This window comes from Rhinichthys klamathensis, unplaced genomic scaffold, assembly GCF_029890125.1.
Source record: "Rhinichthys klamathensis goyatoka isolate OS25496 unplaced genomic scaffold, OSU_Roscu_1.1 h1tg000291l_1, whole genome shotgun sequence".
Classification (NCBI taxonomy): domain Eukaryota; kingdom Metazoa; phylum Chordata; class Actinopteri; order Cypriniformes; family Leuciscidae; genus Rhinichthys; species Rhinichthys klamathensis.
The window spans coordinates 1,371,844-1,396,328 of NW_026606810.1; the positions used below are offsets into that span (position 1 = coordinate 1,371,844).

The following is a 24,485-nucleotide window of genomic DNA, read 5'->3' on the forward strand; positions in this document are numbered from 1 at the left end:
TTTAAGCCTCAAAAACGCCGTCGCCGTGTAAACGAAAGGCACATCCGATAAAATATTTTTACGTTTTCACCCGCGAGCGTTCTCGTGTAAACAGGGCCTAAGTTCCGTCTGTTCAGTCTGTCATGGTCCAATCTCTGTTATACTTAGTGTGTGTAGCTACCTGTTCTGCTGTCCTGTATTTAATTATCATTAAAACCTTTGTATTGGAAATATATCCTCGTCTCCGTCTGCCTTCCAGCAACCACACGTGACAGATATAGACTTATACATTGATATAAATTTCTTAATTTAAAGTCTTGATGTAATAAGACACTTTTTGCTACTCAGTTAATTCTTGCAATTGCAACATGTCTGACTGTTGTTGTTGCTTTGCAGATCTGTGTGATATTAATGATTAGTGGTACCTTATTGTGATGAAACTCCTCCAGTTGTTTTTGGGAATTCTCCAGATCATGGATGAGTGAATTCTTTATGGGAGAAACAGAAAAAAAAAACACAGAAGAAACAAAGTTGAGAATAAGCTTAAAGCAGCAGGTTGTGCATGCAATAACCTGGACATTCTCTCTCTCTCTCTCTCTCTCTCTCTCTCTCTCTCTCTCTCTCTCTCTCTCTCTCTCTCTCTCTCTCTCTCTCTCTCTCTCTCTCTCTCTCTCTCTCTCTCTCTCTCTCTCTCTCTCTCTCTCTCTCTCTCTCTCTCTCTCTCTCTCTCTCTCTCTCTCTCTCTCTACATGTGGTGCTTTAGCCTGTCCCTTCACATTTGGCCATTCAGTCTGTTCTGTCCTCTCGGCTTACAGCTCAAAAGAGAAACGATCTGGGTTCTATTAATTCAAGCTGAATAGGGAACCTTTACATCTGTTTTTCACAAGCTATTCATTGTGCCACTTCAGTATAAGCCTAGAATATGGCCTTGCACTCTCTAGGGTGTAGTAGGCAGAGTATAAATATGGACATTTTGCTTCACTCATTTCTTTTCAAACAATTATTTTAAATATTTTTTTATTATTTTCAATCATATCTAATGCATTTGGGTCCGTTTTGACTAGGAATTTCTAGGAATTGACTAGGAATTTCTAAAAAAAAATCCAGTTTTTAGTATGAAAAAGAAACTTTGGATATGTGTTAAGACTGTTAAAATATGCATCATTTATTTGTATATTTTTTCAGATTAAAAATAAATAAAAATAACCATAGAGATTTTACACATTTTTCGTTCGGGTCCATTTTGACCCGGAAGTGGCTTTACACATGAAATTATGCTGGGTTTTTTTGTCTTTTTTTACTACATCTGTTAAGTTACATTTCTCTCAAATTACTTCTGTAAAAAACATTTAGCCTCTTTCCTACATTCGCACAGACATTTTTCCTTCCAACTGGTACTGCATTTTGTTCATAAACATGACTACATGCACACACTGAAATTGAAATAAAATGACAAATTAAATTAATGTCTGTTTGTAGATCAAAAGTTCATAGACCAAATAGTCTAAATTTGAAAATGGAAAGAGGGTTTGAAAAAGGAGAAGTCCACATTTCACTCTGTTGCCATCTATTGATGAACCGTTGCAGCCTTTTCTGTAGTTCTCATACCATTTTAAATATAAAATTAATTTATAAAAATGGGGTAAATGTAGTAATCACATAAAAAAAATATGGTAACATTAATGAGAAGTTACTGATCAGATACAATATGGTTTTAGTTAAAAAATATTAAGTTACGACTGTTTTATAAGCTTATGTTCCATCTGGTCCAAAAAGACCCAGGAATGCAATGGGTGTATACAGTTTTTTTTAATGCATTACAAGGGTTAAATAATAATTTAAATAATCAAGTACATGTACATTAAGTACATGTATATTCTTTTTTTTTTTTTTTACATTTATTTTTAAGTAAATTTATTAAGAAAAGAAAAAGCAACAATTAAAAGTAATTACAATTTTATTTCAGAAGATTGCTCTTAATATCTTGTGCAATTTTCCTTTCTTTTTTTTGTTTTAGTCCTAAGGATGAAAATTGAATGCCTGTTTGTGGCTGTGTGCTGCTTGAATCCATTAAGCAGCAGATGATAATAGTGTTTAAGGTAATAATAAGTGTGTACAACAGTATATGTGCAGGCAGGCATGGTAAAATCCATACCTTGTCCTCCAGCGCAGCCATGCGCTCCTTCAGGTGCAGCTGAAGGCGTTCATTGGACTCGGTGAGGAGACGGTCCACAGTGTCAGACAGACGTTTGTTATGCTCCTCATTCATCTTCTCCCTCTGTCGAGCCTGGGAAAGCGTGAGGGAGTAAATAGAGAAGAGAAAAGGGAAGTATGAAACAACATCATTTATTTTAACAGTAAAACTAGATGTTTAGAAGAAAATGTGACATGGGATGGCCATAGGATTTTTTTTTCTGATGATATACCGTATGCACAGTATAACCAATAGAGGGCAGTATTACACCCTAAAGCTCTGTGAACATATTCCAGGAGTTTTACGTCAGATTTTTAAGTCTGGTTCATGATATTAAAACAGCTGACTCTGACGGTTCACATTTTGATTCAGAAAGTAATACTAACTTCTCACATATTTCTAAAGGTGTGTATTCTGTGATGATCCCTCTTGAAAATGAATAATGACAGTCCTCGTAGTTGAATGCAGGGGCGATGACTTTTAAACACAGTTGTGGTGGGATATGGGCACTCAGTTGCCTGGCAACAAAATCTTAATTTTCTTTTGGTGGCAAACAGCCTTTAAAATGTAGTCAACACAGAGCTTTGTGACTGTCAGAGGAAGAATTCAAACTAAAGCTCAGTCTGAGGTGCATGTATCAAGGTTTAATTAAGGCTGACTCTCTTTGACTGCTTTAAGTCATTACAACCATCAGCTCACACACAGGAGAAAATTAACCATGCATGAATTATTCAAAATCCACATATAGCAGCCAATTACAGCTCTGCTCTCACTGGGGGTGGGGAAATTCAGCTGCAAGATGAGCTAAAAAATGTCCCATATTCACAGAGCAGCGGCATATGCGTGTGTGAGTGTGTTTGTACAGGAGTGCTAGCTTATCGATCTTTGTATGCCTCAGTTTGTGTGAGAAACACAAGAACGGGCAAAGCAGCACAGGCTAATCGGAGTCCCTACTGTGAGGTCAAACACACCGCCTGAAGGCCTGGTCAAGACCGATTGTGCAACAGGCAACATGTTCACATCTTCATAAACACACACACACACGTTCACTATCTAATTAGGACCATATACTTAAAAATGTATATGTTATTATAATATTATATATTATATTTGTGTAAAGCTGCTTTGAAATAGTATGTATTGGGCAAAGCGCTATACAAATAAATGTGAATTGAACTGAATACATTCAAAATTACCACTTGACCCAAACTACAAGTTTTTTTTTTTTTTTTTTTTTTTTTTTTATAACATTTTGAATACATTTAGCATAAAATAATGCAAACTGCTAGGGACTAATTTGTCACCAAACAATGGCTATTTAAACATGTCCACTGATTTCCACTTGATTGACTTTATACATTATTGTAACACTTTACAGTAAGATCCCATTAGGTAACAGTTAATGTATTAACTAACATTAACTAATAATTAGCAATACATTTGTTACAGTATTTATTAATCCTTGTTAACGTTAGTTAATAAATATATAACTTCATTGTAAGTTCAGGTCCATTAAATAATATGAACAGATACAACTTTTGAAATAAATTCTTTGGAAGTATTTTTATATATTCTTCTATTGTTAGCTGATGATAACGTACAGTATGTAGTTAATACATGGACATTTATTGTAAGCGTTACCTACATTATATATATATATATATATATATATATATATATAGTATAAAATACTACAAACAATATGGCTAAACAAACATTTCCATTGACTTGTTTAATACTGAGCTAATATCCCTTATTCCAACCCTTTAACCTATCCATAAACACAACTCATATAAATCCTTAATAGGAACCATTTGAAATAGGTATTTCGAATTTTGAGGAGACCTTGTGGCCACACATTCACACAATAAAAACACTGGTGCCTCTTTATAGTGTTCATTCTTATGTGCACTTAAACAAATCAAAACCACACATAATGAACCAAAGCCACTCACACTTCCTCATTTTCTCCCTCCCATCATCCTTCAAGCAATCTCATCATTTCTCCTTCAAACATTCACTCTCTCAATGACACACTCTACCATCCCATTCCCTTTTGGTGTCCTGACCCCCAACCCAGTCCTCACCCTGCCCAGCTCTTGGTTCTTCTCCTCCAGCTGGGCCTCCAGTTGGCGCAAACGCTCTTCGATGTTCCCATGACGCTCCTCCGCCTGTAGGAAACACTGACATTAGTATAAAGAGAGCAGGGCAAAGACCTTCAAGAATTAGACACTTCACCTTTAAGAAGAAAGAGGTTTAGAAATTGCTTATATTTTATTGGTTGGAGAAATTTACTTGTCATTTATTTGAATAAACTGTCATGAATGTACAGTCTTTTCAGTGTGTATTGTTGTACAGTTCAGCTTCCCTGACTAAGGTCTATAGACCAATGATGGCATGTGCTGTGTATAATAAATGGGATCTAAAGGAGGATGTTGGATATGTATCATTAGGAGCATGAGGTGTGTGACAGGATGCCACTGACTGAGAATGACAAAGTTGCCATTTTTAATTAGCTGCATTAGCGAGACAATAAACAAAACCCCACTGCCTCTCTGCCACACTGACAAGACATTTGGCTGCCTTGGAAAAACACTGTCATCCACAATTCCAACTGATGTTCGGAAGGAACTTGACTGCGACCGAGTGATGATTATCTAAACTGGCAAGAAAAGGAGATGGAAGCCTGTAAAAGAAATATCTGCTCTACCTGTGCATGTTTGATGGCTGATGCAATGGAGTGCTTTATCATGAACAGTGCAGCTGTATTTTTTGCAGAAATGAGGAATTGGAACAAGAAGATAAAGAAATACTGCCAGACTCAAACATGCATGAGCACCAAAACTCATTGCCTGACTGCTAGGCCACAGGTCTGACCAAAACAAATGGTTTGAATCAGTGATCCTCAAATGGTTTTGCTTCAGGATCCAGATTTTACATTGGACATCAAGTGGAGATCCATCACAGTAAAGACAAACCAAAATTGATTAAAAAAAACCTCCATATATCAGAACTGCACAGGCCCAAAAATATTCAAAATTGATAACATAACGGTTTAATAGAAAGATATTCAAGTTTTTAATTGAAGTTTTATAAATAAACAATAGCAGATGTGTGATTGACCTGTTGAGTCAGTGTTGTTAAATATTAAACTATACATAAAACATACAACTGAAATTATAATATATAATAATATAATATAATATTTTAAAAATTTAAATGACAAATTTAAACTAAATTCAAATTAAAACTGCTGCTAACTGAAATAAAAAAAGTTTAAAGGTGTGTTAAGTTCAGCAGGTTTGGTTCAATTCAAACTCTGGTGCGATTGCTCTATTATTTTGGTTCATTTGAATAAGTGTGAACGCTGCCATCTGAACCCCGGTGTGCGACTCGACTGAAACATGAACCAAAAACAGGTCATGATGTCACAATATGCGGCCCTAAAAAGAACAAAATGCTCAATACCTGTTGTTTCTCGTCATAGGAGCTACGTTGCATTACAGTTCGGTAAAGGTGTCAGAAATGCCGACTTCCTTGCAGCAGTTTGTGTGCAACGGAGGAATTCCTGCTGCTGTTTTGACTCTTTTACACATTTTATAAGCTCTTCACAAGTTCTTAGCTGAAAAATACTATCAAACAACGAGTGCACTTAGCCCAGCACAGATCATTGTTTTGGATGTTCGATAAGTGCCATCGCAAAATATACGTCATTAAAGCCATTTTTTTTTGTATCCTTAAGTTCTTAAAAAATGACAGTGTGAACCAGGACTAAGGTCTTGACCCTTCACAGAACTTATGTTTCTCTAAATCATGTCTCAGTGGGCTAAAAAGTCTTCTGAATAGCCTTTGTTGTTTATCTCGTATCTAATCCTGCTGTGTAATCTAATCTTTTCATGTCAGTTTCCGCCCTTCTTTACCTTATCATTTTGTTTCATCACCATCTCAGAGGGTGTTTTCCTGACAGAAAAGAATCTTATGAACTGACTCTCTCATTGTTTTCTGTTGCTGTTGTCTGGAGGAGTACTTGCCTTGGTGAGGGCGGCCACTCTCTGGGCCAGTTCAGCCTCCACCTCGGGCAAAGTCTCTGCCTTCCTCATAGTCTGCTGCAGACGCTGTTCTGCCAACTCCAGCAATTCCTGGAGGTGACGTACCTTCTCCTCACTCTGATAAAAAAAAAAAAGACAGTCGCACACAAACCGCACGAAAATAAGACAAACAGAGGGTGTACACTCATATAGACACCATAAACACACCCATTTTAGAGATATTGAGATATTATACACCCAACATATGCATTCACACACACAAAGATATTAAGTCCACACAAGGTTACAAGGTACTCACAACATACACACATAAACGAAAAACATACCATACATATGAAAAGGAAGCACACATACAACACAAAATAAATAAGTGCACATAAAAACAAACCACCAGTGTACGTATATACACAACACACACAAAATATAAAGACATGATAAAAGTATCCAAATCAAAATTTGGATTATACACCACAGTTCAAAACTTTGAGGTAAGATTTTAAATTTTTTTTGAAATAAGTCTCTTATGCTCACCAAGGCTGCATTTATTTGATCAAAAATAAAGTAAAAACAGGAATATCGTTAAATATTGTTACAATTTAAAATAATTGTTTTCTATTTTAATATATTTTAAAATGTAATTTATTCCTGTGATTGCAAAGCTGAATTTTCAGCATCATTACTCCAGTCTTTAGTGTCACATTATTCTTCAGAAATTATTCTAATATGCTGATTTGGTGCTCAAGAAACATTTATAATTTTATCAATGTTGAAAACAGTTGGGTTGCTTAATATTACCATAACTAATATATATAGAAAATAGAAAAATTATATAAAGATAAATAGAAAGTTCCAAAGAACAGCATTTATTTAAAATAGAAACCTCCTGCAGCTTTATGAATGTCTTTGCTGTAGCTTTTGATCCATTTAATGCATCCTTGATTAATAAAAGTATTAAAATCTTACTGACCCCAAACTTTTGAATGGTATTGTACATCAATGTAATGTAATGCAGTATTAAACAGGGCTAGTATTCAACATTTTATTGGGTCTGCCCACTCTCCCCCCTGGGCCCAACAAATAACGTTGCTGGATGTCCCCACTGACGATAGCCCTGCCTGAAGTGCAAAATCACAAACTTATGCCGTCTAAACAAGAGCAGATGTCTTGATTTATCTCTCTCTTTTGAGATATTTATACCCACTGCATTCAAAACAAACACTGTCCAAACTGGCACCAACATCAATGCAGTTGGGAATCCTCTTTCTTTCTCCAGATGATGGATCTGGATATTAAAACAGTCGGGTGGTACCTGCTTCCTCCCAGCATGCCTCTTCTCAGCATGCTGTAGGATTCTAAAGGATTCTAACATGAGTCTGCTGCTTTAGGGCTAATTAAACCCCCTCTGACTAACACACACCCTTCATACGCACACGCACAGATGGAACATGACTCTCATAACATCTCAACTGAATTATGGGACATCAACCAGCACTGACTTGAGGCGTTCATTTGAAATGAACTTCAAATCAGAATTCAAATCTGATTCAAGGTTGGCGTACCTGTCGGTAAAGTGAGTCCTTGGTGGCCAATTCGTTCTCTAGCTTGTCATTCAGGTCATGGATTGAGGTGGTTTCTCTCTGGGCGGCCAGATAACGCTTTTCTAATGTTGTGATTCGCTCCTCCATGTCCTCCTTCTGTGCCATCGCCTGTCGAACAGGCACATAGTAAGAGAAAACAAAAACCCTTGGGAAGTTTGAAAACCTTTAATAGACTACTACAACATTTGGGAAGGATTTTTTTAAACCATGAAATGGTTAAAGTCAGCATGAAATAGAAATGTATTTAGTCAGCTTAAACCACGCCCCTTACTTACAATCAAATATGCTTCCATTCAATCAACTACCAACAGATAGAACCAAGTCCCCACCTTACATTTTTTCGTCTGTTTTGCTTGGATGTGTCACAATTTCTGTCGACAGTTCTGATACATTGTGACTTTACTATAAATATTTACAATCATTATAAAAAGGTTTATATCACCCAAAACTGAAAATTCTGTCATCATTTACTCACCCTTATTTCATTCCAAACCAATATGACTTTCTTTTTTGGTGGTAAACAGGCTCTTCTATACAATGAAAGTGAACGGTAATAATATCAAGCTCCAAATATGACAAAAACACCATCATCAAAGTATCATAAAAGTAATCTATGTGTGCACTATATTCCATGTCAGAGTTTTACGTGAAGAACAGGCAAAGATTCAAGACATTATTCACTGAAAAGCATCACTTCCGCTGTAGCTTTAAAAATCTCATTCAGGTTCCTGTCATATTTAGTTACAAGACACAAAAACCTATATTATTTATTTAGTTTGTTTGTTGCTGATGTCAAACCTGGAGCAACATGATGTGAATATGCTTTAAATGTATGGAAAAGAACAACATGAATATTTAGCAAAATATCATCTGTGTTCCACCAAAAAGTGATACTGGTTTGCAAAGTAACTGTTTGTTTTTGGGGAGAGCTGTTTAAATACCCTAACTTTAGACCTTGTCAAGGAATGAGTCACAATTGCATTTTTTTGTAACCTTCTGTCTCTCAGCGAAAATAAAGCAGAGCTGAGAAAATGTCCTTGCTGCCTGACACTGTATCTTCCCTGAGACAAGCCCTCGTCGGTCTGTCCCCATTCTGTTCCTTTCCTCTCCCCCCAATCATTCTAACCTCGCGTATGTCCCTCTGGTGTTTAGTGCTCAGCTCTTCGCTTTTCAGTAAGTCTTTGCGGGCGGTAGCCAGTTCCGTCTCAAGCTCGGACATGTGATTGGTCAGGCCGCTGATCCGGTCTCTGTTTTGGGCCACCTCCTTATTGGCCTTATCCAGCAGTTCCTGCAGCTCCAGACACCTGCTGGTGTCGTCGTGCACATCGATGGAGCCATTGGGAAGCCTCTGTCACAAACACAAAGAAATGTTAGAGATACAATGGAGGGCTAGTTGAGAACTTGTTTAGCGGTCCCCTGATTTCCACTCAGGGTCCTAAATAAGCTTCTAAATAAGTTTCAGAGAGGAAAAATATGCTGAGTCAGAGTCTGAAGAACACGCTCAGCAAGTTAAGCAGCTTCATTGCAATTATGGCCTCAGGAGTTCAGAGGTTCTCTCGCATGCATCACATTGTGACCGTGCATTTCATCCATCTAATTTAAACAGCTGAGCAAATTTAAACCTTCAGATTTGTCATTTTGACAGCCCTGAAACTCAGGGTTCCTCAGCACATTATTGGGAACAAAAATAGGTTTGAGATGCATATCTTTGCTCCCTAAATGACCTGCTTTCTCAAAACAGAAACGTCCAATTCGGGGCTGACAGAAGAATTACAATGAGGCATATTTAATGAGGACACTTTTACATGGCTGTCTAAAGTGAGTGGAGTTTGCTTCACTGATATGCTTGGCTCTATATCACTACAGGAAAGCTGAGACAGGGACTTTTAAAGAGCCCTGCCTGAAGTGTTTTTGCACATATGTGTTTGTGGATGTCAATAATGCTGATTGGCAGATGATTTGATGTGCTTCTCGGCCTAAAACTGAATTACATGCTGTTAATTAAATCATTCTTCAGAGATAGCTCCAGATTCAGAAGCGCAGCAGGCAGTCCGGCAGCCAACTCATTCACAGTTTCTTGTCTCTTGCATCTCTATGACATTTAAGCCTTATATTTACATTTGCAATAGCTCAAAATACTCATTTAATACACTGCCACTAAAACCCCTTCTTTTTTCATTTAAATCATTTAGCGGTAATAGGCCTACTTTCTGAACAGAACAGGCACTTGAACTACGTTTGATTTTATCGAAGCAATTCGATTTCAATGTATTACCTTTAGCTATAAAACAAGAGATTTTATACTATGGCATCAACATATTTGTGCTCCTTTTTAAACAGCTTTATGTATTGATTTCATATGCATTGTTTTAACCTGGTCACAAACTCTTAAACATAAAATAATGAAAATGTCATAAAAATCTATTTTTTATAACTATAATGATCCAAACAAAAAGTGAATAATATTATATAGTATTTCCACCATGACCAACAATTTTATATATAAAAAAGTTTTCTCAGAATAATAAGGAAAAAAAAGTACGTTTTTGAAATTATTATATTTATTTGGGACATAAATTCCTACAGTAGCTATGAAATTAGCTTTTGGGGTTTGAGTTTTATTTGGGGGGAAAAAACAATGAAAATGTCATTCTCACCACTGATATTTCTATTAAAGAATGCTATTAAACACAATACATAATTAGAAATGTGGTGAAATGACAAATCATGAAAATGATTCATGATGTGGCTCAATGTGACAAAAAAAAAAACTATGGCTTTATTTGAAATTTTGTGGAAACCCTCTCCGTCACTCTACTGGGAGTCCGCTGAGAAACCCACGTCGGCCTCTAACAGTATTTGATGAACCATGAACGCCAGGGACTATCAGCCATTTTTCTGCCCTCCAGGGAGGCTTCAGCCAGCTCTCCAGAGAGACACAGTCTGGACCACGTCTGCCGTGTCTGGGAATATACTTCTGTCTCTGCTTTCATCCTCTCCATCCAGCTCCATATGATTCATCCTTTCTAATCGCAAATTCAGATTCAAATATACAATTTACAGAAACGTCCGATTTTCTGCTAAAATTCCAGAAAGGTATGTTTGGATAAAGCCTGCAGGCCTCTCATTTTCATTATCTTCCCCTGAAGGTGTAATATTATGAAGCGCAACCTTTCAGGTGCGAACTACTCCCAGAGGAAGCCCGCCAGAACATGTTTTGCTCTTGTTCTATTAAAATAAAATTATATAAATTATAACCATAACATCAGAGCGATTAGAGCACTTGTACTTTGGAAAAAAATATAACAAAAAGGAGGGCTTCCTCAGTCCACATTTTCTTAGTCTGACTACTTAAATACCTGACAGTGATGATCTAAAATAAGCACAGAGGAGCCAGACCGTGACACCTGGAGGAGCTCCACTGATAAATAGCAAAAGTAGAGAACTTAAAGAGCTTCAGTTCACACAGAGACTGGTAAAGAGACAGTGAATCACACACTGTGAGGTATCAAACAGTCAGCATGGCAATATTCTTCCTCATTAGGAGTGGTAACATTTCAGTTACCTTTTCAGAGTCAGAAACCTTTCAGAAAAACGCTGACACAGAACATTGTCAATCAACAAAATTGGAGAAAATGACATTAAATTAGCTCCTTAAAAAAAAACATCTATGGTCTATATGTTCTAACAGTCTAACAGTCTATGGGCCAGATTCACTAACAGCTTGCACCAGCGCAAACCCTCTTTTGGTGTTAAAAAAAAAACTACTGTCAGTATTTACTAAAGACACGCAGTGAAATATTAGCGCTGAAAAGGTGTGGACGCAGTTATTGCATATGCATTTGTAGGATTTTCCCTGTCAGACAGCAAAACCTATGGGAGGAGAGTATTTAAATGAACCATGCAAGGTGATTTACTAAGGTTTGTACTGGTCAATTTACTGGTATTTGCACCATTGTTTACCGCCAAAATAAATTCAATCAATTCACGATGGACAAAATAAAGTCCCGTCCTACATTTTTTTTGTTCGAGAAGCTGTTTCACTTGGATATACTGTACGTCACAATAATGAAGAAAAGACTTCAACTTGCCGACTTCTACTATAAAGTTCATCTATATGCTATTGCATTCCTAAAAGCTAACAAAAATAGTTGATATCTTAGTAAATATGTTATGAATGTATTAATTGTGTATATTTACTTCTTTAAATGTAATACTTTTATACCTTAAAAATGCCCTGCCATAACCTCCTGTTTTAATAGGAAATACATCAACATGGACAGAAATCTGTGTTTGTGAAGTCAGTCAGTGTAGGTTGCAATGAAACTAAAGTTGCATCAGCTCTTCCGCATTGTGATTTAAATGCGAGTGTAGGGGATCATCGAAAAATACATTTTCCGATGTGGACGTTGCACTCAAAAAGGGAGGCAGATTGAATGACTGAAGAAGTCCTGCATATGTCACCAGAGAAAAGTAAAAAAAAAATTACGAGGTGAATTTTCTTTCTTACGAAACACATACATGGGTGAATAATTCACAATAAGATCTATAACATGCATTTAGCAAATAAGGTGAATTTTCATTTCATGTCGACGTTAAAGACAGACCTTTATAATGAAACCACAAGCTAATATCTGCTCCCAAACTAATTTTGCGTGCTAAAGGACAAATCGATACAGCTGCATTGAAAAAAATGTCTTACTACAGAAAATCAATCAATAGCATTTCAAATACATAAATAAAAGATAAGGTGATATTAAAACAATGAACCACGGGATCAAAGTTGAAGAGCAATTCACAATTCTCCTATTGACCAGACTCCAGTTGGCTGGCTGCTACAAGTGAGTCACACTCAGAGACAGGAGACACTTTAGCAGCCTGTGCTGAAGGTTGAAGGGCAAAAGCACTTGGCGCATAATCAATGCAGTTTGTTTCTCAGTAGCGAAGAAAATGCCATCTGTGAGAGAGGTATTAGAGCAGGAGGGATCCTTTTTGGTAGCCTGGGTTTCCCCATACTGCCTTTGCGCAGCGCCATTTTATTCACGCTGCAAGGCAGTATGGATACCATGGTCCAGATTTTCGCCTCATCTAGGGAACCAATCACTGAACGGGGAGGGAGCAGCAAGACGATGACGAAACACCGAATCAGTTTGTTTATATATATGGATCCAACATGGCAGCAGACGCAAAGTTACCTTTCGATGCAACCTTAATTAGATAGCCTTAATTGGTGTGAGAGACCCGGGTTCGAATCCACTGTGAGACACCAATGTGTCCCTGAGCAAGACACTTAACCCCTAGTTGCTCCAGAGGCGTGCGACCTCTGACATATATAGCAATTGTAAGTCGCTTTGGATAAAAGCGTCAGCTAAATGAATAAATGTAAATGTAAATGTAGATAGTGTTCTAAGTAGTTTCATGGTAGTTTCGTGCACACATAAATCTCTGACCCATCGTCGTCTTCCTCGTCGAATTTCTGTCACTCTATATACGTCATCTGGTATAATTGAAATGATTGGCTATGAGCTACGTATAGGCGCATTTGATAGAGATTCCTAGCACCCAATAAACGGCTCTGGGCATTCGTAAACCACACCTCAAATACGAGAAAATGAACATGTGGTTCCCAGACCACGTATCATTCTCAATGAGACGTGGTCTGGCGTAAGCCAGGCTACCCTTTTGGACCAATGCCTCAGATATAAACAGTTACAAAGTTTAATTAATGATACAACCTATGGGGTCATACCCTATCTTTCAAAAGTCTTGGGTTAGTAAGATGTTTTAATATTTTTGAAAGTCTCTAATGCTCAACAAGTCTACATTTATTTGATCAAGAATACAGTAAAAACAGTAATATTGTGAAATATTTTTGCAATTTAAAATACTGTTTTGATTAGAACTATTTTAATATATTTTAAAATGTAATTTATTCCTGTGATGGCAAAGCTGAATTTTCAGCATCATTACTCATTAGAAATCATTCTAATCATACGTATTTGGTGCTCAAGAAAAATGTCTTATTATTATAAATATTGAAACAGTTGTGCTTACCCCAAACTTTCGAAAGTTAGTGTATTTTGGCATGACATTTGTATTGTTTTCTTAGGGATTCAAGGAGGTCAGAATTTACAGAGTGAGGTACAGAACGTTCACAGCAAGTTCACTAATGTAGCTTACATTTTTTGTTAAATGTTTCCCCATGATTTGACCCCCTGAAAAAAAATCTAAATTCTAAATGATTATTAAAAGTTTGTAGAAACATGTACTTTAGAATGCTTTAGCACAAGTGACTATTTTAAGCACTAACTAAAGAAAAACATTTAAATATATGCTAATCCAACTTTAAGCAAACACACAAATACCTTCCAAGTAGGTTTCGAGCTGTCCATCCTGTCCACAGCATCCCCATCTGTTCGTCCATCCTTTCTCTGTCTCAACATGATCACCTAAACAAAAACACAGCAAAAAAGTCACTCTATCAAAGTGTTAAACAAACAACATTCATGTTAAATACATTAAATGTGGCATACCACATAATTACTGTTCACAAAGCACAGCACAGGCAATGATGCACTCTTTCCTAATTGACATTATGAAGATGTACATTTTCAGTGATAGTGGGATTTAATAGTGTTCCTTTTAATAGCATTTGAGCGCTGTTCCTGTCTTCTTAAGGCAGGCTAGGAGTCTTGCGGGAGATAAGATTATACGAACTACCCATTTTGAGGAATTAACTTATCATTGTGCTTAAAAGCAGCATGTTATTAAGGTATTAATGAAATACTGGTAGGCCATTTGCATTTGAATCCTGCCATATCAGGACCAGTGAATGTGAAAATTGGAGGAAGACAATTAAAATATGTACACATTCATTTGCATGCCAGTATTTGGATGAAGGGATCTGATTTACATATTCGCAAAGCTCTCTTTATTACAGCTCGTTTGTATTAGAGTATTAGAGCAGGCTGGCGAGACAAAGTGAGCGATACCGCTTCGTTATAATACCTTCTTTATACCTAACTACTTTCAACACAGTTACAAAATAGACTGAAGAAAAGGCAGAATTACAGACTCTCTTTCTCCAGCATTAGGACAATAAAATCAGGTTTGGGAGAGTGAAATAAAAGAAAGTTTGTGTTCTTAGAGTTTTATGACACAATCTATCACAGTGACCATTAATGGTGAGTAACTAGGTAATGGTAGCACTAGCAATATCTCGTGATGTAGTTCAGTGGTTTTCAATGTAGTGTAGCTTTTTCCAAAGAGTAACACGACCAAACGCTTCATCTCTGTTTTAATATATGAAATGAGGGAAAAATCAAACATGCAGCAATAGTGCAATAAAAGGTAAAACTATCTTGCAGTACAAACCAGCGTGTTTATGATTATGATTCTAAATAAAAATAACAGTTTGCAATATCAAGCAGCATAACAAACAGTTTTTGTACAGATAAAATACACCAAAGCAGAAGCCTTAAATGCTCCAATTAAAAATGCTCTTATGTAAAAATAAGGGTAGCTTGACTGTAGATTAACTACTTCAAATTATAATTAGCTTCTAGCTTGGGAATTTCAGAGTAGACACCCCAACACTAGTGATGACTACTTCCCTTGTTCCCTTTGCAGCATTAGGTCCTGTTTGTCAGCATAAAATCTTCCCGTTGGTCTAAATGCAGCATCATGACACCCAGAGGCCACTTCTCATGCCGCCTCTGCAGTGCGGGCTGCAGCCAAAGACTCCTCTTACTCAGCGGATGATAAAAAAATAGCTTTTTTGTCAGTGTGTTCACACATGCTGACTGACCTGTACTAGACAGTTATGAATGATGTGAAGATTCAATGGGGCAGTGTAAAAACTGGGATATTAAGGCAAAGGACATGTATTTAAACATGTATTTAAACAAAGGACATGTATTTGACATTTATTATGTATTTTTCTAGGGCTGCCCCCTAATAGTCAACTAAACGTTAGTCGGTTAGTCTCAGAAAAAAACGGGGAAAAAAAACTTGTGGCGCAGTCACACACTCCGTGATGGACAGATTGTTAACGATTGTTCTTTGTGGTAATTACAGTATGTCTGGCAGGAAATCCAAACGTTCGGCTATCATCCATTGACCTCAAATATGGCTTATCATTTGAAACATGCAAGTAGCAATTTTACATGGCCGCTCACTCTAACGTTAACCTAGATAAATCTGAGCTATTATTAGGAACATATCCAAGTGTGGAAGCTAAAGTATTTGCCCGCTTACTGCATGACATGGAGGCGCTGGCGCGATCACAGAAACAACTTAAAATACTAAAGAAAAAACAAGAAAACTTTGTGCCTTTGTAAAATAAAGAAAACAAACAGGATGCGCTTTTTGCCGTCTTGGTCTCCTGAACTGAAGTGCGTCACAAAAATGGACCGAAACTAAGTAGCGTTTAGGCTACTTGCCTCACAGACATGAGAAATATATCTATAGAAAGCTTGAAATGTCTACTTTTAAATGAACCAATTCAAATCGGAAAGGAATACTCTCTGCTTATGTAATTCGTATGAAAGGTGCATTTCTCTCTAAAGACGCGGTGATGTCGAGTCATCATCATCAGCTTCATCTTTGCAGCTGACATTGACACAATAAACTCTAGTTTATTTATAAATAATTAATTCCTTTTATTATTATTATTATTATTATATTATTATTAAAATGTCTCCTTGCTATTTTTTCAGACACATTCATAATCATTACTTTTGCCGGTGCTTTGCGGCAAACTTTATGCGTGCGCTTGAGCGCGGAATAGGCTATATTACACACACACACACATATATATATATATATATATATATATATATATATATTTAATGCTCATTATGGTTTAGCATTCTCCTCGGTATATATTTAAGTAATTAAATTAATATAAACGTGCGATTAGTCGACTAATGGCTTAAATGAACAACTACTAGTTGACTAGAAAAATCTTTAGTCAGGGGCAGCCCTATACAATTTTAAACTATAGAGTCAGTATAAATTCATCCTACTTAAGCTTTTAAATTAAAAAATAATGATATGCAAAATGTTCCAAACCCACAAGCCTTTAGTTCATTGAACACAAATTAAGATATTACTAATATTCTTCCATCATTTTTGTCCATCCACTGAAAGTCTATGTAATCAACATTTTTGATAGTGACACTGGAAAGTGTTGTTGATGTTTGCATAGTTTGCTTAGTTAGTCTCTAAAGCAGCTGCAGTGAATTGCTTGCTGAAGGCAGTTACTGCAAATAGCATCTAAAATCAGTGGCGTGCGGTCTGGGTAAAATAAAAAAATAAAAATGTTTATTAAATAATAAACTTGTATTTGTATTTTTACTGTTTATTCTTGTGATTTATATATGCAATATGGGTGTTATTCCAATTGTTTAGACATTACGATGACAAATGTAGCAGTAACGCATAATCAACGCAAAATCAGCAGTGCTTTTACGGTCCATTCATTGCAGACAAGCGAAAAACCCATGTTGCGCATGCGCACTTCGATCCTGTATTCTTTAACATGTACAGCAAAAGGCACAACTACGTTACATATCAGACATGGACCAATTAAAATCGAGATATTACTGGACACATTTGCGTAGCTAACGTCATTACACCACAGCTAGCCTATGCCTAATCCCCGCCAAATTCAAAGTCAAAATGACAGCACCGGCCGTGATCACAGAGTTAAGAAAAATTTTCAAGCTCGATTTTAATTCAAAATCTGAGTTAATAGCAAGAGGGAGGTCTACGCCAGCCTTAGATGGACTAGTGCAGCAACTGAAGGCCCGTAAAGACGAGTTTTACAAAGTTGTGATCGACGTCTTTGCGAGGAAAGAGCGGCGGATGGATTTTATGTACAAATAATCTACCGATTGGCGAGTCTAAAACTATTTTGGGCTTAATATTGAATTGATAAATGTGGTTGAATTAATGCAAGCCAATTGCCTTCATATTCAATTGAGCAGTGTGTGATTTTACTTTTGCTGACAGACATAATTGGCCGCTGTGCAAAAATTAAGGATTAAGAATGGTTGTATTCTGATGCTGGAGTGGACATTAACTACCGGTGTTTGCCTGTGCCGCGCTTGCGTGTGTGGTGTGTGTGGTGTGTGTGTGTGTGTGTGTGTGTGTGTGTGTGTGTGTGTGTGTGTGCGAGAGAGAGAGAGAGAGAGACTGTGAGAGTACACGATATACATCCTGATTTGTACATTTCTTGTTATGCTCGCTTGTGCGTAACGTTTACTGTTATTACGTATTATTAGCCTAAACAATAAATCAGGTAATCTGGCTTTCATAACTCAGTGCCTAGCCTCTTTAAGACATCACCGCACGTCACTGTCTAAAATATATTCTCCGTGTAAATGAAGAGAAACTACTGCTGAAACTAGATGATGGGCATTTGTCGAAAAAAGTAGTTACTGAAATATTAAAATGTAAGTTACAAATAATGAGTATAATTGGTTTGTTTTATTCGCAAATTCACAAATCATCAATTAATGAACAACATGCATTACCAAAGATTAAAAAAAAAAGTGTGATGTTACAAAGAAAACAATCAGGCCCCATGAATTATGGTAAGCAAAAACCACATTCAATTATTCGTATAAGCTACAAAGACAGAATGCATTGAAAATGAAGTGCGGTGAGTAATTGTGTTGTCAATGCTTTTTCTTCTCAGTGTAAATCTATGGTATGTCAAGTGCATTCACTATGCTTGAACTCTCAGTGGCAGTGGCATGTGAGTTATGGAAACAGACAGCGTGCATTTCCTGCATGGGTTGACAGCAGGGGGCAGGTGCTCATTGGACAGAAGTTAATGAGATGAGATCAGCAAATCTATACAAGTGTTCATGCATATACCTAAACACACACATGCAAAAAACAACTGTACCTCCTGACTGGCGGCTGCCAGCTGTCCTTCTAATGTAGTTACCCTTTCAAGAGCCACCCGTAACCTTTCACGCACCTGTGCAAATGAAAAACAAAAGAGACTTTAATTGGCAGATTTTCACGTGCCAACAAAGCCCTGTCAGCATCTACTATATTCCACTTGAACTACCACTAATATTACATGCTCATACTGACTTAATTGAAAAGCATTAAGGAGGACCTTTTATGCCCTTTTACAAAGTCTTGATTTTGTTTTCGGGGTCTCCTAGAATAGGTTTTATTCTAGGAGACCCCCCCCCCCCCCCACCCCCCCCCCCCCCCCCCCCCCCCCCCCACCACCACCACCACCACCACCACCACCACATATTTTACATTGTTGTTACACCTCTCTTCCCAGACTGTCAGAAATGATCTGTTTAGTTCCTGTCCTCGTTCAGACTGTCTCGTTCAGACTGTCAGTCCAAATCCGATTAGAATCTGATAAGATTTAGATAGTGTGAACGGTTAAAAATCACATGAAATCCGATCTTTACAAATCCGTCTCAAGCTTCATTGATTTGTGGTTTGAAATCCTATTTAAATAGCATTTCTGGAAATCCGTCTCAGTCTGAACAATCTGATCGGACTTTGCGTGGTTTATGTGACTTTCTCACGGCATGTAAACCGTAAACGTCAGACGTTGTTATAGGAAACATGTTGAAAGTCGCTGCTGAAACAATGCTGTGTTGTTGCAAAGTGCCGAACGAGCAGAAAAAGACAATATAACGGAGACATATTTTGAAACCGGAGGAGATGACAGCTGCTGCTGCATCAGAAGATGCATAGTCCAGCGCGACGGCATTGCAAAATGTATTGCAAACCTTATCTCTATTGCAAACCCCTCCATGTTGCGGTTGTTGTTGTTTTTGGCGTATGCTTACCAACCAATGTCATTGCCGTAGAAACCAATACAGATATTAAGGAAAACGGAAGAGCTGCATGGACACACAAATCGGATCTGAACAGTTGCGATACACAGTGTGGACATCAAATCATTTTATATCAGATTCCAATCGGATACACAAATAATCGGATTTGGACTGACAGTCTGAACGAGGCCTATGAACCCCTTCCTGTTGTGATTGGTCAACCACTTCAAACGTGTTTCAGAAATGTCACACCCTAACTATAACCGTGAGTTTCAGCACACTACTAATCAGCTTTGTCAAGATACTGGAATTTCTAACTTTGATGCGATACCTTGAAAAATATTGATATTCAATACCATGTTTGATACCACATGGAAAACTGCCAAATAGATATTTTTATTAATGCATCTTAACCATGCCTTGGCTCCTTTATTTTGGCATATGCTTTCGGCTGGAATTATTTAAATGAGGGATAGTGTGAAGTGTATGTTCCTGGAAGAAAACTTTAAGAGGCCTTTCAGGGAGTTCAGAAAAAATGCTTACTGATATAGAAAATAACTTCCTTTTGAGTGGACCGTTTTTTTAATGCCCAAAAAGCAACATAACACACTAAAGAAAGTTGAAAATATGAATTTAAAAAGTCTCACTTTTTCATCCAGGGCCTTATGATGCTCGAAGAGGGATTTCAAAGCCTTGAGCACCTCCACCTCACTGGACACCCCGGACGGCGGAGGAGCCTGCCTCTTCACCACAGTCATCCTCAGCGAACGCTCGTGACGAGACACCAGACACTCCAAGTGCTCCAAAAGAAGCTATACAACAACATAAAGATGCAAAAACACACAAGCACATGCTAGCACATCCATCGACAAGTCCTGTATCACATAACTTCAGCTGAGCTTGTTCTTTACATGGTTACACTTACAGGAAGAACATTTCTCTTCACACACTGCTACTCATTAGCTTTGTATCGTAATATGTAACAGCACAATACATTATTAAAATCACACAAGAGTGAAAATAAAGTGAATTTTGGGTGCTTTGCATTGGAAAAGCATGTCGTAAGCAAATTTAGCTGGCACTGCGACATTAGATGGTCTGAGTTCATCTGGGGTGCTTATACCACAAGTCAAAAACCTTGCAAACCGCCCTGAAGCGAATCAAGTGTTGCCTAGAGGCTGACAAAGTCTACAAGCAAATGGGCATCTTTTACATTGTTGATGACAATGTGGCAGCATGAATCTGGCAATGGAGATATGCACACTTCCATTTGTCACCAGCATTATCTCAGCTGTGTGAACAACATCCTCTCCTTGCACACCATCTAGAAACATAAAGACCGCTGATTCTGCATGAAATATGGCAAGTCATTTACATAAGTGAAGCATTTACATTAAACGTTTACCCACTGACTACATTTCAGGAGAACTAGTTGACAATTAAAAAATGAGTTCTCTAACCATTCAACAGTTTGAGCTCAGTATGATTTTTTTAAGTCTCTTATGCTCACCAGGGCTGCATTTACTTGTTCAAAAATAGGGCAAAACACATATTCTGAAATAATATTAGAATTTGAATTATATACATTTTAATATATTTAAAAATGTAATTGTTCGAGACGGAGCTGAATTTTCAGCCTCATTATTCCAGTCTTTAGTGTCACATGATTCTTCAGAAATCATTCTAATATGCTGCTTTGGTGCTCAAAAACATTTCTTATTATTGTCATCAGTTTTTAAACATTTATGCTGCTTAATACTTTTGTGGAAATCATAATACAGTTTTTTTTCAGGATTCTTTGAAGAACAGAAAGTTCAAAAGAACAGAAAAAACATTTGAAAATAGAAATCTTTTGTAACATTTTACATGTCTTTACTGTCACTTGTGATTAATTTAATGCATCCTTGCTGAATAAAAGTGTTCATTTCTAAAATAATTTCTAATTTAATTTCTAATAATTTAATAAAAAAAATTTAAGAAATCTTCCTGACTGAAAACTTTATCTAAAATAAACAAAAGCTAAAATAAAATACAGGGACAAAACATTTAATACTGGGCAAAACAAAATACTGGATCATACTGTCCAGAATGTATTTGGGATGTCTGCTTACCCTGGTATTATTCCTCTCCGCTTTAAGCTCCGATATCTCCTCCTCTTTTTCTAGAAGCTGCTCTCGACACAAATTCAGCTCCTTAGTCAGGGTAGCAAACTCCTGTCAGAAGAGAGAGAAAGGAGAGAAATTAATTCTTTCATTCGATATAAATAATTCACACCAATATGCTACTGTTACACCAAACTAATACACAACGCTGTGGTTTGACATTTCTTTTTTTCATAACTATTCTTCCAGGGCTATACAGATCTGCTCAGGGAATGATAATAACTCAATAGTCACAAATAGTTCAAATAGTCACATTTCATACTGTATGTTTGTTACTGATCTATCTTTACATCTCCTCCTCAGTCTCCTCCTTTACATGTCTCCTACAATGAGAATAAATGCTCATAGAGCCCCAGAGTTAGTGAAGCTTCAAGTCCTGTTCCCACAATTACTGGCCTTTTTGTTGACCAGGACCACACATTTTGAACACAGGACCACACAGATGGACATCACTCATTTTTTTGTGGTGTGAGTTGGACATTTAGCCAGCACAAATGCCAAAACACCAGTCACACTTTAAGAAACAAGAAAATATAAGGTTTGTAAGGACTAAATAGTTACTGATGTGTAAATGTGGGCTCTCAAATGTACGACATCAATTTGCTGTGAATGCACCTTTATCGTTGGCTTACGTAGTACATCAAATTATTTTATTTCAAAAGGGCAAGAGATATATTGTGTTTCATGATTAGTTAATGTATCAGAATGTCCATTAAACAAAAAGAAAAACCTTGTATCTCAAGGATGAGATTGATCTATAACAGGACATCAGCCACATTATGCATTACATTCCAGTAACATTTACACTGTGCATTTCTTATGAAGGCAGCAACATTCTGATTTGGGCTCTGCCTGTCAGTCCCGCCGGCATCAGGGCTGCAGTCTTGCATGGCTCAATTGCTCTGTTCTGCGAAGTGCCCTGGCCGGGCCTCTGGCACTAGGCCCAGTTAACCCAGCTGTTACTCGTGGTCTTTTGGGAAACTTTCAGGGCACTGTTGAAGCATGTCAATACCCCCTCCTGTTTCGGCATGCATGCATTCATACGCTCTTTAATTCAAGTGCACAAAATACTAGGGGGCTGAAAAAACGGTCACATGGATTTTCCACAGATGGTGAAACGGACAGGAGAAACTGTCATCCTTGCTGAGCGGCAACAGGGGTATATGAAATTATTTTGCTATGGCGGAGCAATAACAATCCTAGCGTGTGTGCGGAAGGGTTTGAAATGAATCCTATAATGTCTTAAAATAATATAAGATCAAAATGCATCACAAAATTGCACCACTCAGGATCATGTGATCAAAAAAGCTTTCTTAAAGGATAGTTTACCCAAAAATGAAAATTCTGACATTGTTTACAGACCTCTATGTATTTCTTTCTTCTGTGGAACATGAAAGAAGATATTTTGAAGAATGTTTTTTGCACATTCACTAAAAGTCAACAGTGGTGTTGATTTGGACATTGACTTTCGTTATGTAGGCAAAAACGGTAGAAACTTTTATTAAAATACCTTCTATGGTGTTCCACAGAATAAAGAAAGTCATACAGGTTTTGAACGAGAAGAGGGTGAGTAAATTAAGTCAAGACTTTTATTTTTGGGTGAACCACCCCTTTAAAAGACCGTCACATGTTCCACATGGAAGTTTCTTTTCTGCGAGCTGTCTTAATGACTCTTGATTCCTGCTAATGAAGTGATGACCACACTGACAATCGCTGCATTCAAATATGCATACTTCCATACAATATAGTAGGTGAAACACAGTATGTGAGCCGAGCACACAGTATGTCTGATTTCATAGTATTTATAAAAGAGTAGACGAAAAGAACCCGGATGACCTACTTCTTCCGGCGAGATTCTGAAGTGTGCATTAAATGGACACTTGACTATCCCATGAAGCCACAGGAGAGGATTTGTGAATGGACGAAATGCGAGTGAAGCGACGCAACTGCCGTATGTCACGTGACAATGACAACATAGTGAATGTAATACTATAGACAACATACGTTTTTAATGGTTTTTCAAACCAAATGCAGTACCTACAGTAGAGTAAGCACTTTCGGAAGCTGCAAATGAGTTTATATTAAGTTAACACACTGTATTCAGGCTATTGGGTCAGCTAATTGCCATGCTTAATGAATACTTTCGAGGCCACACATTGTGTTAGTACGCTGTTTTTCTGCTTTTTGAATAATGCTGCCTGACTGAAATATAGGGGCAGAAAGGACTGGGAGGGGGAAGAGAAAAAGGAAAATGGGTCAGTGCGTTCATTTGATTTTTTTCACAGGAGTGAAGGAATAGGCAGGAAGCACGTTCAAATCCACAAACAGATGTTGGATCTTCCCACCTCTTCCAATCACTGCAACAGCCTCTGAAAAAGTCAAGCATTTCTCTGATATAGCAGGGCATGGGTGAAAGACACTAAAAAACATATTGTATCAAAGAAAGCAATTCTATTTCAATAGGTCACGACTCCTCAAGAATAAACAAAAAAGGAATTGAAAACAAGCATTTGGGGTTTGTCATCAGAGATGGCTGTTTCAGTGCTCAATTCAATGGGAAATTGCATCTCCTGAACTATAGAAGTAACACAAGAGGATTTTCTGTGCTGAGGTTTTGCATTTGAAGCCCTGGATTATATTTGTATTGTGACTTGTGAGCGTGAAAAGCTGAAATCCCCCCA

The 24,485-nt window shown here is 37.3% G+C and overlaps 1 protein-coding gene across 14 annotated transcripts in view; it reads right to left on the minus strand.

The window, feature by feature from the left end:
• The window catches only part of ppfia4 (PTPRF interacting protein alpha 4), a 120,796-nt gene that overhangs the window by 23,824 nt on the left and 72,487 nt on the right, over window positions 1-24,485 (minus strand). For 10 of the 14 annotated variants that reach the window (XM_056269806.1, XM_056269800.1, XM_056269805.1 and 7 more), the window contains exons 2-11: window positions 21,754-21,855; window positions 20,290-20,454; window positions 18,736-18,810; window positions 14,186-14,269; window positions 8,947-9,168; window positions 7,782-7,928; window positions 6,205-6,339; window positions 4,261-4,344; window positions 2,135-2,266; window positions 405-467 (exon numbers count right to left, since the gene is read on the minus strand). In XM_056269806.1, coding sequence (XP_056125781.1) covers window positions 405-467; window positions 2,135-2,266; window positions 4,261-4,344; window positions 6,205-6,339; window positions 7,782-7,928; window positions 8,947-9,168; window positions 14,186-14,269; window positions 18,736-18,810; window positions 20,290-20,454; window positions 21,754-21,855 — 1,209 coding nt within the window. The remainder of the gene's footprint in view (window positions 1-404; window positions 468-2,134; window positions 2,267-4,260; window positions 4,345-6,204; window positions 6,340-7,781; window positions 7,929-8,946; window positions 9,169-14,185; window positions 14,270-18,735; window positions 18,811-20,289; window positions 20,455-21,753; window positions 21,856-24,485) is intronic. The other 4 variants (XM_056269804.1, XM_056269803.1, XM_056269807.1 and 1 more) reach the window with 2 other exon arrangements.